At 46.1% G+C, this 17,828-nt stretch overlaps 1 protein-coding gene across 9 annotated transcripts in view; it reads left to right on the forward strand.

Annotated features, from left to right (window-relative positions):
- Window positions 1-17,828, forward strand: part of LOC124032192 (pleckstrin homology domain-containing family A member 5-like) — a 261,873-nt gene that overhangs the window by 151,774 nt on the left and 92,271 nt on the right. For all 9 annotated transcript variants that reach the window (XM_046344393.1, XM_046344432.1, XM_046344404.1 and 6 more), the window contains 2 exons: window positions 2,936-3,056; window positions 3,334-3,438. In XM_046344393.1, coding sequence (XP_046200349.1) covers window positions 2,936-3,056; window positions 3,334-3,438 — 226 coding nt within the window. The remainder of the gene's footprint in view (window positions 1-2,935; window positions 3,057-3,333; window positions 3,439-17,828) is intronic.

Below are 17,828 nucleotides of genomic sequence, written 5' to 3' on the forward strand. Positions count from 1 at the left end.
AATGACCAGTAATCATGTCTCTATTCTGCACTAGAATGACCAGTAATCATGTCTCTATTCTGCACTAGAATGACCAGTAATCATGTCTCTATTCTGCACTAGAATGACCAGTAATCATGTCTCTGTTGCCTGCTGATGAGATATATGTTATAGAGACTCCACTAGATCTATGTGTGCCGTCTTGCTAAATCATACAGTCATGTTTGGCATGACAACGACAATACAGTAGGAGCACAAATAGATCTGGAGCCAGCTAGGCATCTACTGTATGAACCTTCCTGTATTGTATGTTGGTGTAAATCCTACCTACCTACCTACCTACCTACCTACCTACCTACCTACCTACCTAGCTACCTACCTGTTGGCCTACCCAACTACCTGTTGTCCTACCTACCTACCAACCTACCTACCAACCTACCTACCTACCTACCTACCTACCTACCTACCTACCTACCTACCTACCTACCTACCTACCTACCTACCTACCTACCTACCTGTTGGCCTACCCAACTACCTGTTGTCCTACCTACCTACCTACCTACCTACCTACCTACCTACCTACCTACCTACCTACCTACCTGTTGGCCTACCCAACTACCTGTTGTCCTACCTACCTACCTACCTACCTACCTACCTACCTACCTACCTACCTACCTACCTACCTACCTACCTATCCCTGTTGGCCTACCCAACTGTTGTTGTCCTACCTACCTACCTACCTACCTGTTGTTCCTACCTACCTACCTACCTACCTACCTACCTACCTACCTACCTACCTACCTACCTACCTACCTGTTGGCCTACCCAAATACCTGTTGTTCTACCTACCTACCCACCCACCCACCCACCCACCCACCCACCCACCCACACCACCTACCTATCTATCTTTGTTTTTTGGGGACTGTTGCGGTGTCGTACTGTAGACAGCCATACAGTGCTGTTGGAACCAGAGTTTCTGACCTTGTTCACTGACCTGAAACTGAAACCCAATATATCCAAGAGATGACAGTCTTCCTCTGCTGTATTTTAGCTCTAGTCTCTTTTCATAGTGTCATTCCCTGTAGACCACACCATTGTACCATAGCTACAGAATGTAGACTAGGACAGAATATCTCTATCTTCATTATCTATACTGGATGTCCTATTGGTCCTTATCTATACTGGATATCCTATTGGTCATTATCTATACTGGATGTCCTATTGGTCCTTATCTATACTGGTTATCCTATTGGTCATTATCTATACTGGATGTCCTATTGGTCCTTATCTATACTGGATATCCTATTGGTCATTATCTATACTGGATGTCCTATTGGTCCTTATCTATACTGGTTATCCTATTGGTCATTATCTATACTGGATGTCCTATTGGTCCTTATCTATACTGGATATCATATTGGTCATTATATATACTGGATGTCCTATTGGTCCTTATCTATACTGGATGTCCTATTGGTCCTTATCTATACTGGATGTCCTATTGGTCCTTATCTATACTGGATGTCCTATTGGTCCTTATCTATACTGGATGTCCTATTGGTCCTTATCTATACTGGATATCCTATTGGTCATTATCTATTCTGGATATCCTATTGGTCATTGTCTATTCTGGATATCCTATTGGCCATTATCTATACTGGATATCCTATTGGTCATTATCTATACTGGATATCCCATTGGTCCTTATCTATACTGGATATCCTATTGGTCATTATCTATACTGGATATCATATTGGTCATAATCTATTCTGTATATCCTATTGGTCATAATCTATACTGGATATCCTATTGGTCATTATCTATACTGGATATCCTATTGGTCATTATCTATTCTGTATATCGCTCTGGATAAGAGCGTCTGCTAAATGACTTAAATGTAAATGTAAATAATGCTCATTATCTATACTGGATACCATATTGGTCATTATCTATTCTGGATATCATATTGGTCATGATCTATTCTGTATATCCTATTGGTCATTATCTATACTGGACATCCTATTGGTCATTATCTATATTGGATATCCTATTGGTCATTATCTATACTGGATATCATATTGGTCATTATCTATTCTGTATATCCTATTGGTCATTATCTATTCTGTATATCCTATTGGTCATTATCTATTCTATATATCCTATTATTTACATACCAGGCTGTTACTATGCATATGACCTGTTCTATTACTTGTTATTATTAATTTGACTCATTATTATGGATATTGATTATTGTACTCTTAATGTTGAGGGAGCACACAAGCATTTTACTGTACCTTTTTATACCTGCAGTAAACAGTGTATGTTTTTTTTGTTGCCTTTACCTCCCTTATCTCACCTCATTTGCTCACATCGTGTATAGACTTGTTTTTCTACTGTATTATTGACTGTATGTTTGTTTTACTCCATGTGTTACTCTGTGTTGTTGTACTGTATGTGTCGAACTGCTATGCTTTATCTTGGCCAGATCGCATTTGTAAATGAGAACTTGTTCTCAACTTGCCTACCTGGTTAAATAAAAGGTGAAATAAAATAAAATACATACATAAAAAACAGTGTACGAGACTAATACAATTTATAGTTTGATTTTGACTTGATTACCCAGGGGACCAAAACCCTGCACGGTGTCTCTTCTATCCCATCTATATGTCGAAATGGGCATCGATCCCTTTTTCTTTCAACTTCCTTTCAGCAAGACCCACTTTGTTTTTATTAGTCAAAGTGACCTCCCTTATCAGAGTTTAGGACGACTACAGTATAACTAGACCGCCCAGGCAGTCTGTTGACAGTAGAATCTCACCTAGACCGCCCAGGCAGTCTGTCCACAGTAGAATCTCATCTAGACCGCCCAGGCAGTCTGTCCACGTGTAGAATAAGGAATCATTTGAGTCCATTTGTTTGCTCATTTTCGACCACTTTTTTATTTCCTGGTGTCTAGGTCTGCCCCCAAAGCGCCAGCGAATGAGAAGGAGCGTCCTCTAAGCACCATGAGTAGCGAGGCCTCCAACTACACAGGCAGCTCGGACTATGCTACACACCAAAGTAGCCCCGCAGCCAGAGTGAGTCACGCACACACACACACACACACACACACACACACACACACACACACACACACACACACACACACACACACACACACACACACACACACACACACACACACACACACACACACACACACACACACACACACACACACACACACACACACACACACACACACACACACACACACACACACACACACACACACGAAGGGACAAACTTGAATGATGTTAAGTAGTTGAACAGCAATGTGAGTGTATCGTCATATGCCCTCTTACTCATTTTCAGCCATCAAGATCCTCAAAAAAAATCCACAACTTTGGGAAGAGATCCAACTCGATACGGAGAAACCCCAATGCCCTGGTCGTTAAGAGTAACTGGCTTTACAAACAGGTGAGTGTATGTGGAGGGCTTTATATAACGGTAGAGTCACTACAGTCGATCAGTTGATGAGTAAGGGAGACAGAGATATGAAGAAAGCTCCTGAACAGCTACTATCCCCAAGCCATAAGGCTGCTGAACAGCTACTACCCCCAAGCCATAAGACTGCTGAACAGCTACTATCCCCAAGCCATAAGACTGCTGAACAGCTACTACCCCCAAGCCATAAGACTGCTGAACAGCTACTACCCCCAAGCCATAAGACTGCTGAACAGCTACTACCCCCAAGCCATAAGGCTGCTGAACAGCTACTACCCCCAAGCCATAAGACTGCTGAACAGCTACTACCCCCAAGCCATAAGGCTGCTGAACAGCTACTACCCCCAAGCCATAAGGCTGCTGAACAGCTACTATCCCCAAGCCATAAGACTGCTGAACAGCTACTATCCCCAAGCCATAAGACTGCTGAACAGCTACTATCCCCAAGCCATAAGACTGCTGAACAGCTACTACCCCCAAGCCATAAGGCTCCTGAACAGCTACTACCCCCAAGCCATAAGGCTGCTGAACAGCTACTACCCCCAAGCCATAAGGCTCCTGAACAGCTACTACCCCCAAGCCATAAGACTGCTGAACAGCTACTACCCCCAAGCCATAAGGCTCCTGAACAGCTACTATCCCCAAGCCATAAGGCTCCTGAACAGCTACTATCCCCAAGCCATAAGGCTGCTGAACAGCTACTACCCCCAAGCCATAAGACTGCTGAACAGCTACTACCCCCAAGCCATAAGACTGCTGAACAGCTACTATCCCCAAGCCATAAGACTGCTGAACAGCTACTATCCCCAAGCCATAAGACTGCTGAACAGCTACTATCCCCAAGCCATAAGACTGCTGAACAGCTACTACCCCCAAGCCATAAGACTGCTGAACAGCTACTATCCCCAAGCCATAAGACTGCTGAACAGCTACTACCCCCAAGCCATAAGACTGCTGAACAGCTACTACCCCCAAGCCATAAGGCTCCTGAACAGCTACTACCCCCAAGCCATAAGGCTGCTGAACAGCTACTACCCCCAAGCCATAAGACTGCTGAACAGCTTCTACCCCCAAGCCATAAGGCTCCTGAACAGCTACTACCCCCAAGCCATAAGGCTGCTGAACAGCTACTACCCCCAAGCCATAAGGCTCCTGAACAGCTACTACCCCCAAGCCATAAGACTGCTGAACAGCTACTACCCCCAAGCCATAAGGCTGCTGAACAGCTACTACCCCCAAGCCATAAGGCTGCTGAACAGCTACTACCCCCAAGCCATAAGGCTCCTGAACAGCTACTATCCCCAAGCCATAAGACTGCTGAACAGCTACTACCCCCAAGCCATAAGGCTGCTGAACAGCTACTACCCCCAAGCCATAAGACTGCTGAACAGCTACTACCCCCAAGCCATAAGGCTGCTGAACAGCTACTATCCCCAAGCCATACGGCTGCTGCTGAACAGCTACTACCCCCAAGCCATAAGGCTCCTGAACAGCTACTACCCCCAAGCCATAAGGCTGCTGAACAGCTACTACCCCCAAGCCATAAGGCTCCTGAACAGCTACTACCCCAAGCCATAAGGCTGCTGTACAGCTACTACCCCCAAGCCATACGGCTGCTGCTGAACAGCTACTACCCCCAAGCCATACGGCTGCTGCTGAACAGCTACTACCCCCAAGCCATACGGCTGCTGCTGAACAGCTACTACCCCCAAGCCATACGGCTGCTGAACAGCTACTACCCCCAAGCCATACGGCTGCTGCTGAACAGCTACTACCCCCAAGCCATACGGCTGCTGCTGAACAGCTACTACCCCCAAGCCATACGGCTGCTGCTGAACAGCTACTACCCCCAAGCCATACGGCTGCTGCTGAACAGCTACTACCCCCAAGCCATAAGGCTCCTGAACAGCTTCTACCCCCAAGCCATAAGGCTGCTGAACAGCTACTACCCCCAAGCCATACGGCTGCTGCTGAACAGCTACTACCCCCAAGCCATACGGCTGCTGCTGAACAGCTACTACCCCCAAGCCATACGGCTGCTGCTGAACAGGTACTACCCCCAAGCCATACGGCTGCTGCTGAACAGCTACTACCCCCAAGCCATAAGGCTCCTGAACAGCTTCTACCCCCAAGCCATAAGGCTGCTGAACAGCTACTACCCCCAAGCCAACAGGCTGCTGCTGAACAGCTACTACCCCCAAGCCATAAGGCTGCTGAACAGCTACTATCCCCAAGCCATAAGACTGCTGAACAGCTACTACCCCCAAGCCATAAGACTGCTGAACAGCTACTATCCCCACTGCTGAACAGCTACTACCCCCAAGCCATAAGACTGCTGAACAGCTACTAGATAAGACTGCTGAACAGCTACTACCCCCAAGCCATAAGACTGCTGAACAGCTACTACCCCCAAGCCATAAGGCTCTGAACAGCTACTACCCCCAAGCCATAAGGCTGCTGAACAGCTACTACCCCCAAGCCATAAGGCTCCTGAACAGCTACTACCCCCAAGCCATAAGACTGCTGAACAGCTACTACCCCCAAGCCATAAGGCTGCTGAACAGCTACTACCCCAAGCCATAAGGCTGCTGAACAGCTACTACCCCCAAAGCCATAAGGCTAAGGCTCCTGAACAGCTACTACCCCCAAGCCATAAGGCTGCTGAACAGCTACTACCCCCAAGCCATAAGACTGCTGAACAGCTACTACCCCAAGCCATAAGACTGCTGAACAGCTACTACCCCCAAGCCATAAGACTGCTGAACAGCTACTACCCCCAAGCCATAAGGCTGCTGAACAGCTACTACCCCCAAGCCATAAGACTGCTGAACAGCTACTACCCCCAAGCCATAAGGCTGCTGAACAGCTACTACCCCAAGCCATAAGGCTGCTGAACAGCTACTACCCCCAAGCCATAAGGCTCCTGAACAGCTACTATCCCCAAGCCATAAGGCTGCTGAACAGCTACTACCCCCAAGCCATAAGACTGCTGAACAGCTACTACCCCCAAGCCATAAGGCTGCTGAACAGCTACTACCCCCAAGCCATAAGACTGCTGAACAGCTACTACCCCCAAGCCATAAGACTGCTGAACAGCTACTACCCCCAAGCCATAAGACTGCTGAACAGCTACTACCCCCAAGCCATAACCCCCAAGCCATAAGCTGCTGAACAGCTACTACCCCTGAACAAGCCATAAGACTGCTGAACAGCTACTACCCCCAAGCCATAAGGCTGCTGAACAGCTACTATCCCCAAGCCATACGGCTGCTGCTGAATAGCTACTACCCCCAAGCCATAAGGCTCCTGAACAGCTACTACCCCCAAGCCATAAGGCTGCTGAACAGCTACTACCCCCAAGCCATAAGGCTCCTGAACAGCTACTACCCCCAAGCCATAAGGCTGCTGAACAGCTACTACCCCCAAGCCATACGGCTGCTGCTGAACAGCTACTACCCCCAAGCCATACGGCTGCTGCTGAACAGCTACTACCCCCAAGCCATACGGCTGCTGCTGAACAGCTACTACCCCCAAGCCATACGGCTGCTGCTGAACAGGTACTACCCCCAAGCCATACGGCTGCTGCTGAACAGCTACTACCCCCAAGCCATAAGGCTCCTGAACAGCTTCTACCCCCAAGCCATAAGGCTGCTGAACAGCTACTACCCCCAAGCCATACGGCTGCTGCTGAACAGCTACTACCCCCAAGCCATACGGCTGCTGCTGAACAGGTACTACCCCCAAGCCATACGGCTGCTGCTGAACAGCTACTACCCCCAAGCCATAAGGCTCCTGAACAGCTTCTACCCCCAAGCCATAAGGCTGCTGAACAGCTACTACCCCCAAGCCATAAGGCTCCTGAACAGCTACTACCCCCAAGCCATACGGCTCCTGAACAGCTACTACCCCCAAGCCATACGGCTCCTGAACAGCTACTGCCCCCAAGCCATACGGCTCCTGAACAGCTACTACACCCAAACCATACGGCTGCTGCTGAACAGTTGATCAAATGGCCATCTGGACTATTTGCATTGACCCCCATTTGTTATGCTGCTGCTATTCACTGTTTATTATCTATGCATAGTCACTTTACCTCTACCTACATGTACAGTACCTTCTGAAATAATTCAGACCCATTGATGTTTGTTCCACATTTTGTTACATTACAGCCTTATCCCATAAATAAATGTTTGCAAATGTATTTTTTATTTTTTTAACATAAGTATTCAGACCCTTTGCTATGAGACTCGAACTTGAGCTCAGGTGCATCCTGATTCCATTGATCATCCTTGAGATGTTTCTACAACTTGATTGGAGTCCACCTGTGGTCAATTTAATTGATTGGACATGATTTGGAAAGGCACACCTGTCAATATAAGGTCCCACAGTTGACAGTGCATGTCAGAGCAAAAACTAAGCCATGAGGTCGAAGGAATTGTCCTTTGAGCTTCGAGACAGGATTGTGTAAAGGCACAGATCTGGGAAGGGTACCAAAAAATTTCTGCCTCATCGAAGGTCTCCATGAACACAGTGACCTCCATCATTCTTAAGTGGAAATAGTTTGGAACCACTAAGACTTTCCTAGAGCTGGCCGCCCAACCATTCTGAGCAATCAGGGGAGAAGGGCCTTGGTCGGGGAGGTGACTCTGACAGAGCTCTAGAGTTCCTCTGTGGAGATGGGAAAACCTTCCAGAAGGACAACCTGCAGCACTCCACCAATCAGGCCTTTATGGTAGAGTGGCCAGACGGAAGCCACCCTCAGAAAAAGGTACATGACAGCCCACTTGGAGTTTTCCAAAAGGCACCTAAACTCTCAGACCATGAGAAACAAGATTCTCTGGTCTGATGAAACCAAGATTGAACTCTTTGGCCTGAATGCCAAGAGTCACTTCTGGAGGAAACCTGGCACCATCCCTACGGTGAAGCATGGTGGTGGCAGCATTCCCATTGCTTGGAAGGCAGCCACAGTTCGTCCTTTATTTAAAGGGGGTTATCAAGCTGATCCTAACTGTTCTATTTTGCCCTGTTTATCAAAAGTGTTGGAAAAACTTGTCAATAATCAACTTTCTGTCGATTGTATTCTCTCTGGTATACAATCTGGTTTCCGCTCAGGTTATGGATGTGTCACTGCAACCTTAAAGGTCCTCAATGATGTCACCATTGCCCTTGATTCTAAGTAATGTTGTGCTGCTATTTTTATTGACTTGGCCAAAGCTTTTGATACGGTAGACCATTCCATTCTTGTGGGCCGGCGAAGGAGTATTGGTGTCACTGAGGGGTCTTTGGCCTGGTTTGCTAACTACCTCTCTCAAAGAGTGCAGTGTATAAAGTCAGAAAATCTGCTGTCTCAGCCATTGTCTGTCACCAAGGGAGTACCCTAATACTCAATCTTAGGCCCCACACTCTTCTCAATTTACATCATCAACATAGCTCAGGCAGTTGGAAGCCCTCTCATCCATTTATATGCAGATGATACAGTCTTATACACAGCTGGCCCCTCCTCGGATTTTGTTAAATGCTCTACAACAAAACTTTCTTAGTGTCCTACAAGCTTTCTCTACCCTTAACCTTGTTCGGAACACCTCCAAAACGAAGGTCATGTGGTTTGGTAAGAAGAATGCCACTCTCCCCACAGGTGTGATTACTACCTCTGAGGGTTTAGAGCTTGAGGTAGTCACCTCATACAAGTTCTTGGGAGTACGGCTAGACGGAACACTGTCCTTCTCTCAGCACATATCAAAGCTGCAGGCTAAAGTTAAATCTAGACTTTGTTTCGTCTATCGTAATCGCTCCTCTTTCATCCCAGCTGCCAAACTAACCCTGATTCAGATGACCATCCTACCCATGCTAGATTACGGAGACATCATTTATAGATCGGCAGGTAAGGGTGCTCTCGAGCGGCTAGATGTTCTTTACCATTCGGCCATCAGATTTTCCACCAATGCTCCTTATAGGACACATCACTCCACTCTATACTCCTCTGTAAACTGGTCATCTCTGTATACCCGTCGCAAGACGTATACCCTGGGGCGGCAGGGTAGCCTAGTGGTTAGAGTGTTGGACTAGTAACCGGAAGGTTGCAAGTTCAAACACTTGAGCTGACAAGGTACTAATTGGTCGTTCTGCCCCTGAACAGGCAGTTAACCCACTGTTCCTAGACCGTCATTGACAATACGAATTTGTTCTTAACTGACTTGCCTGGTTAAATAAAGGTTAAATTTAAAAAAAAAGACTCACTGGTTGATGGTTATTTACTGGCACTTACTTGTGGCTGCTTCTCATGATGTATTGTTGTCTCTACCTTCTTGCCCTTTGTGCTGTTGTCTGTGTCCAATAATGTTTGTACCATGTTTTCTGCTGCTACCATGTTTTGTTGCTACCATGTTTTGTTGTCATGTTGTGTTGCTACCATGCTGTGTTTTCATGTGTTGCTGCCTTGCTATGTTGTTGTCTTAGGTCTCTCATTATGTAGTGTTGTCTCTCTTGTTGTGATGTGTGTTTTGTCCTATATTTATATTGTATTTAAATGTATATATATATATCCCAGGCCCCTGTCCCCGCAGGAGGCCTTTTGCTTTTTGGTAAAGCAGAAGAAAATCAAACTCATGCTGTGGGATTGTTTTTCAGCGGGAGGGACTGAGAGACAGGATCTAGGCAATGTTGAACGGAGCAAAGTACAGAGAGATCCTTGATGAAAACTTACTCCAGTGTGCTCAGAGCCTCAGACTGGGGGCGAAGGTTCACCTTCCAACAGGGCAGCGACCCTAAGCACACAGCCAAGAGAATGCAGGAGTGGCTTGAACCCAAAATCAAATCAACATCCAACCTGATCGAACATCTCTAGAGAGACCTGAAAATAGTGTAGCAACGCTCCCCATCCAACCTGATCGAACATCTCTAGAGAGACCTGAAAATAGTGTAGCAACGCTCCCCATCCAACCTGATCGAACATCTCTAGAGAGACCTGAAAATAGTGTAGCCCCATCCAACCTGATCGAACATCTCTAGAGAGACCTGAAAATAGTGAAAATAGCAACGCTCCCCATCCAACCTGATCGAACATCTCTAGAGAGACCTGAAAATAGTGTAGCAACGCTCCCCATCCAACCTGATCGAACATCTCTAGAGAGACCTGAAAATAGTGTAGCAACGCTCCCCATCCAACCTGATCGAACATCTCTAGAGAGACCTGAAAATAGTGTAGCAACGCTCCCCATCCAACCTGATCGAACATCTCTAGAGAGACCTGAAAATAGTGTAGCAACGCTCCCCATCCAACCTGATCGAACATCTCTAGAGAGACCTGAAAATAGTGTAGCAACGCTCCCCATCCAACCTGATCGAACATCTCTAGAGAGACCTGAAAATAGTGTCCCCATCCAACCTGCAACGCTCCCCCCATCCAACCTGATCGAACATCTCTAGAGAGACCTGAAAATAGTGTAGCAACGCTCCCCATCCAACCTGATCGAACATCTCTAGAGAGACCTGAAAATAGTGTAGCAACGCTCCCCATCCAACCTGATCGAACATCTCTAGAGAGACCTGAAAATAGTGTAGCAACGCTCCCCATCCAACCTGATCGAACATCTCTAGAGAGACCTGAAAATAGTGTAGCAACGCTCCCCATCCAACCTGATCGAACATCTCTAGAGAGACCTGAAAATAGTGTAGCAACGCTCCCCATCCAACCTGATCGAACATCTCTAGAGAGACCTGAAAATAGTGTAGCAACGCTCCCCATCCAACCTGATCGAACATCTCTAGAGAGACCTGAAAATAGTGTAGCAACGCTCCCCATCCAACCTGATCGAACATCTCTAGAGAGACCTGAAAATAGTGTAGCAACGCTCCCCATCCAACCTGATCGCTCCCCATCCAACCTCCCCATCCAACCTGATCGAACATCTCTAGAGAGACCTGAAAATAGTGTAGCAACGCTCCCCATCCAACCTGATCGAACATCTCTAGAGAGACCTGAAAATAGTGTAGCAACGCTCCCCATCCAACCTGATCGAACATCTCTAGAGAGACCTGAAAATAGTGTAGCAACGCTCCCCATCCAACCTGATCGAACATCTCTAGAGAGACCTGAAAATAGTGTAGCAACGCTCCCCATCCAACCTGATCGAACATCTCTAGAGAGACCTGAAAATAGTGTAGCAACGCTCCCCATCCAACCTGATCGAACATCTCTAGAGAGACCTGAAAATAGTGTAGCAACGCTCCCCATCCAACCTGATCGAACATCTCTAGAGAGACCTGAAAATAGTGTAGCAACGCTCCCCATCCAACCTGATCGAACATCTCTAGAGAGACCTGAAAATAGTGTAGCCTCCCATCCAACCTGAAACATCTCTAGAGAGACCTGTAGAACATCTCTAGAGAGACCTGAAAATAGTGTACGCTCCCCATCCAACCTGATCGAACATCTCTAGAGAGACCTGAAAATAGTGTAGCAACGCTCCCCATCCAACCTGATCGAACATCTCTAGAGAGACCTGAAAATAGTGTAGCAACGCTCCCCATCCAACCTGATCGAACATCTCTAGAGAGACCTGAAAATAGTGTAGCAACGCTCCCCATCCAACCTGATCGAACATCTCTAGAGAGACCTGAAAATAGTGTAGCAACGAAAATAGTGTAGCTCTCTAGAGAGACCTGAAAATAGTGTAAACGCTCCAACCTGATCGAACATCTCTAGAGAGACCTGATCGAACATCTCTAGAGAGACCTGAAAATAGTGTAGCAACGCTCCCCATCCAACCTGATCGAACATCTCTAGAGAGACCTGAAAATAGTGTAGCAACGCTCCCCATCCAACCTGATCGAACATCTCTAGAGAGACCTGAAAATAGTGTAGCAACGCTCCCCATCCAACCTGATCGAACATCTCTAGAGAGACCTGAAAATAGTGTAGCAACGCTCCCCATCCAACCTGATCGAACATCTCTAGAGAGACCTGAAAATAGTGTAGCAACGCTCCCCATCCAACCTGATCGAACATCTCTAGAGAGACCTGAAAATAGTGTAGCAACGCTCCCCATCCAACCTGATCGAACATCTCTAGAGAGACCTGAAAATAGTGTAGCCACGCTCCCCATCCAACCTGATCGAACATCTCTAGAGAGACCTGAAAATAGTGTAGCAACGCTCCCCATCCAACCTTGACAGAGCTTGAGAGGTACTGCAGAGAAGAAATGGGAGAAACTCCTTAAATCTGCCAAGCTTGTAGCGTCATACCCAAGAAGACTCAAGGCTGTAATCGCAGAAGCCAAAGGTGCTTCAGCAAAGTACTGAGTAAATGTGATATTTCTGTTTTTTTCAACATTTTTTATAAATGAGCAAAAAATGCCTGAAATCCAGTTTTTGCTTCTTCATTGGTATTGTGTGCAGATTGATGAGGGGGGAAAACAAACAATTTGATACATTTTAAAATAAGGCTGTCACCTAACAAAATGGAGAAAAAGTCAAGGGGCCTGAATACTTCCCGAAGGCACTGTACATATTACCTCAATTACCCCGCACATTGACGCAGTACCAAAAGTAGTGCACTATATAGGGAATATATAGGGCGGTAGGGTAGCCTAGTGGTTAGATCGTTGGACTAGTAACCGGAAGGTTGCAAGTTCAAACCCCGAGCTGACAAGGTACAAATCTGTCCTTCTGCCCCTGAACAGGCAGGTAACCCACTGTTCCTAGGCTGTCATTGAAAATAAGAATTTATTCTTAACTGACTTGCCTGGTTAAATAAAGGTAAAATAGTGTGTCATTTGGGATGCCCCAGCCCAGTGTGTGATCTGTCTGACAAACATGACGGTTTGAGAATAGAATGGTACCTCATCCATGAACATATTCAAAGCAAGACATTTCTGGGAAGGAATGGAATCGCAGGGGAGCTGGGCTGATTGTTTTCCCGGAACAAATATACCTCAATACTGTCATGTTCAAATACATATACCGCCAGGACTGTATACATTCAAATGTACTGGGAGCATATGTGTCATATGTTTTGTAGTGTAATGTCACCAGAACCAACCAACCACACCCCAGAGGCAAGTGTAGAGAGAGAGAAACTTTTTTGTGGCTGAGGACTTTCCTCTTAAACTAAATGGCTTTAAGAACTGTCATTAGTGTGGTTAAAATGATTCTGGGTCCGTGCTGGTTCCAAGAAGAACAGAACCGAGGCAGTCATTGTCCTCTCCTTCACTCCTAGGTTTTAAGAGAAGTGTTACTGTAATGACATTTCCAGATTGTCTACACAATCAAATAACATTCAGCTCAGACAACCATACATAGACATGCCACCAGGGGTCTCTTCAGACATACACCACAAGACATGTCACCAGGGGTCTCTTCACAGTCCCCAAGTCCAAAACAAATTCACAGCACGTGGAACTCCCTTTCAAATCTTCAATTACTCAAGTGAGGAGGAAAATGACCACAAATAAATCATTTAAACATTTCATGGAAAGGAGGAACTGTGAGGTGACATGCACACAGACACACTGACACACAGACACATTAACACGGACACACAGACACATTAACACTGACACACAGACACATTAACACTGACACACAGACACACTGACACACAGACACACTGACACACTGACACACTGACACACAGACACACTGACACACAGACACATTAACACTGACACACAGACACATTAACACTGACACACAGACACATTAACACTGACACACTGACACACAGACACATTAACACTGACACACAGACACATTAACACTGACACACTGACACATTAACACTGACACACAGACACATTAACACTGACACACAGACACATTAACACTGACACACAGACACACTGACACACAGACACATTAACACTGACACACAGACACATTAACACTGACACACAGACACATTAACACTGACACACAGACACACAGACACATTAACACTGACACACAGACACACAGACACACTGACACACAGACACATTAACACTGACACACAGACACATTAACACTGGCACACAGACACACTGACACACAGACACATTAACACTGACACACAGACACATTAACACTGGCACACAGACACACTGACACACAGACACATTAACACTGACACACAGACACATTAACACTGGCACACAGACACACTGACACACAGACACATTAACACTGACACACAGACACATTAACACTGACACACAGACACACTGACACACATACACACTGACACACAGACACACTGACACACAGACACACTGACACACAGACACATTAACACTGACACACAGACACATTAACACTGACACACAGACACACTGACACACAGACACATTAACACTGACACACAGACACATTAACACTGACACACAGACACATTAACACTGACACACAGACACACAGACACACTGACACACTGACACACAGACACATTAACACTGACACACAGACACACAGACACATTAACACTGACACACAGACACACTGACACACAGACACATTAACACTGACACACAGACACATTAACACTGACACACAGACACATTAACACTGACACACAGACACATTAACACTGACACACTGACACATTAACACTGACACACAGACACATTAACACTGACACACAGACACATTAACACTGACACACAGACACACTGACACACAGACACATTAACACTGACACACAGACACATTAACACTGACACACAGACACATTAACACTGACACACAGACACACAGACACATTAACACTGACACACAGACACACAGACACACTGACACACAGACACATTAACACTGACACACAGACACATTAACACTGGCACACAGACACACTGACACACAGACACATTAACACTGACACACAGACACATTAACACTGACACACAGACACACTGACACACAGACACACTGACACACAGACACATTAACACTGACACACAGACACATTAACACTGACACACAGACACACTGACACACAGACACACTGACACACAGACACATTAACACTGACACACAGACACATTAACACTGACACACAGACACATTAACACTGACACACAGACACACTGACACACAGACACACTGACACACAGACACATTAACACTGACACACTGACACACAGACACACTGACACACAGACACACTGACACACAGACACATTAACACTGACACACAGACACATTAACACTGACACACAGACACACTGACACACAGACACACTGACACACAGACACATTAACACTGACACACAGACACATTAACACTGACACACAGACACACTGACACACAGACACACTGACACACAGACACATTAACACTGACACACAGACACATTAACACTGACACACAGACACATTAACACTGACACACAGACACACAGACACATTAACACTGACACACAGACACACTGACACACTGACACACAGACACACTGACACACAGACACATTAACACTGACACACAGACACATTAACACTGACACACAGACACACTGACACACAGACACATTAACACTGACACACAGACACATTGACACTGACACACATACACATTAACACTGACACACAGCCACATTAACACTGACACACAGACACATTAACACTGACACACAGACACACTGACACACAGACACACTGACACACAGACACATTAACACTGACACACAGACACACTGACACACAGACACATTAACACAGCCACACAGACACACTGACACACAGACACATTAACACTGACACACAGACACATTAACACAGCCACACAGACACATTAACACTGACACACAGACACACTGACACACAGACACATTAACACAGCCACACAGACACACTGACACACAGACACATTAACACTGACACACAGACACATTAACACAGCCACACAGACACACTGACACACAGACACATTAACACTGACACACAGACACACTGACACACAGACACATTAACACTGACACACAGACACACTGACACACAGACACATTAACACTGACACACAGACACATTAACACTGACACACAGACACATTAACACTGACACACAGCCACATTAACACTGACACACAGACACATTAACACTGACACACAGACACACTGACACACAGACACACTGACACACAGACACATTAACACTGACACACAGACACACTGACACACAGACACATTAACACAGCCACACAGACACACTGACACACAGACACATTAACACTGACACACAGACACATTAACACAGCCACACAGACACATTAACACTGACACACAGACACACTGACACACAGACACATTAACACAGCCACACAGACACACTGACACACAGACACATTAACACTGACACACAGCCACATTAACACAGCCACACAGACACACTGACACACAGACACATTAACACTGACACACAGACACACTGACACACAGACACATTAACACTGACACACAGACACACTGACACACAGACACATTAACACTGACACACAGACACACTGACACACAGACACATTAACACTGACACACAGACACACTGACACACAGACACATTAACACTGACACACAGACACACTGACACACAGACACACTGACACACAGACACATTAACACTGACACACAGACACACTGACACACAGACACATTAACACTGACACACAGACACACAGACACACTGAAACACAGACACATTAACACTGACACACAGACACACTGACACACAGACACATTATTTGTTGTTGTATTGTTTGTATGTAGTTGCATTTTAAATCAGTGTTTAGTTGCTTGTCATGTTGTGTGTGTTTTGTGGACCCCAGGAAGAGTAGCTGCTGCTTCGGCAGCCCGTTCCCCTCCCTCACCTCCCTCTCCCTCACCCCATTCACCTCCCTCACCCCGTTCCCCTCCCTTACCTCCCCCTTCCCTCACCCCGTTCCTCTTCCTCTCCCTCACCCCGTTCCCCTCCCTCACCTCCCTCTTCCCTTACCTCATCCCATTCCACTCCCTCACCTCCCTCTTCCTCTACCTCATCCCGTTCCCCCCATCCTCTCCCCTCCCACACCCACTCAGACACAATTTATTGTTCATAACTGTGTTTGTGTATCACCCGAGGTTGGTGGCATCTTAATTGGGTATGACAGGCTCGTGGTAATGGCTGGAGCAGAATATGTGGAATGGTATCAAATACATCAGACACATGGTTTCCATGTTACCATTCCATTTGCTCCGTTCCAGCCATTATAATGAGCTGTCGTCCCCTCAGCAGCCTCCACTGGTGTGTATGTGTGTGTCTGTGAACAATACAGAACAATACAATACAATGCTCCCTGTCTTAAGGGAAGGATGTTTTCCTTGTAATCACATCTGGAGTGTACAACAGTCATTATTTGTCTTCTT

The sequence above is a fragment of the Oncorhynchus gorbuscha genome, linkage group LG01, assembly GCF_021184085.1.
Source record: "Oncorhynchus gorbuscha isolate QuinsamMale2020 ecotype Even-year linkage group LG01, OgorEven_v1.0, whole genome shotgun sequence".
Classification (NCBI taxonomy): Eukaryota; Metazoa; Chordata; class Actinopteri; order Salmoniformes; family Salmonidae; genus Oncorhynchus; species Oncorhynchus gorbuscha.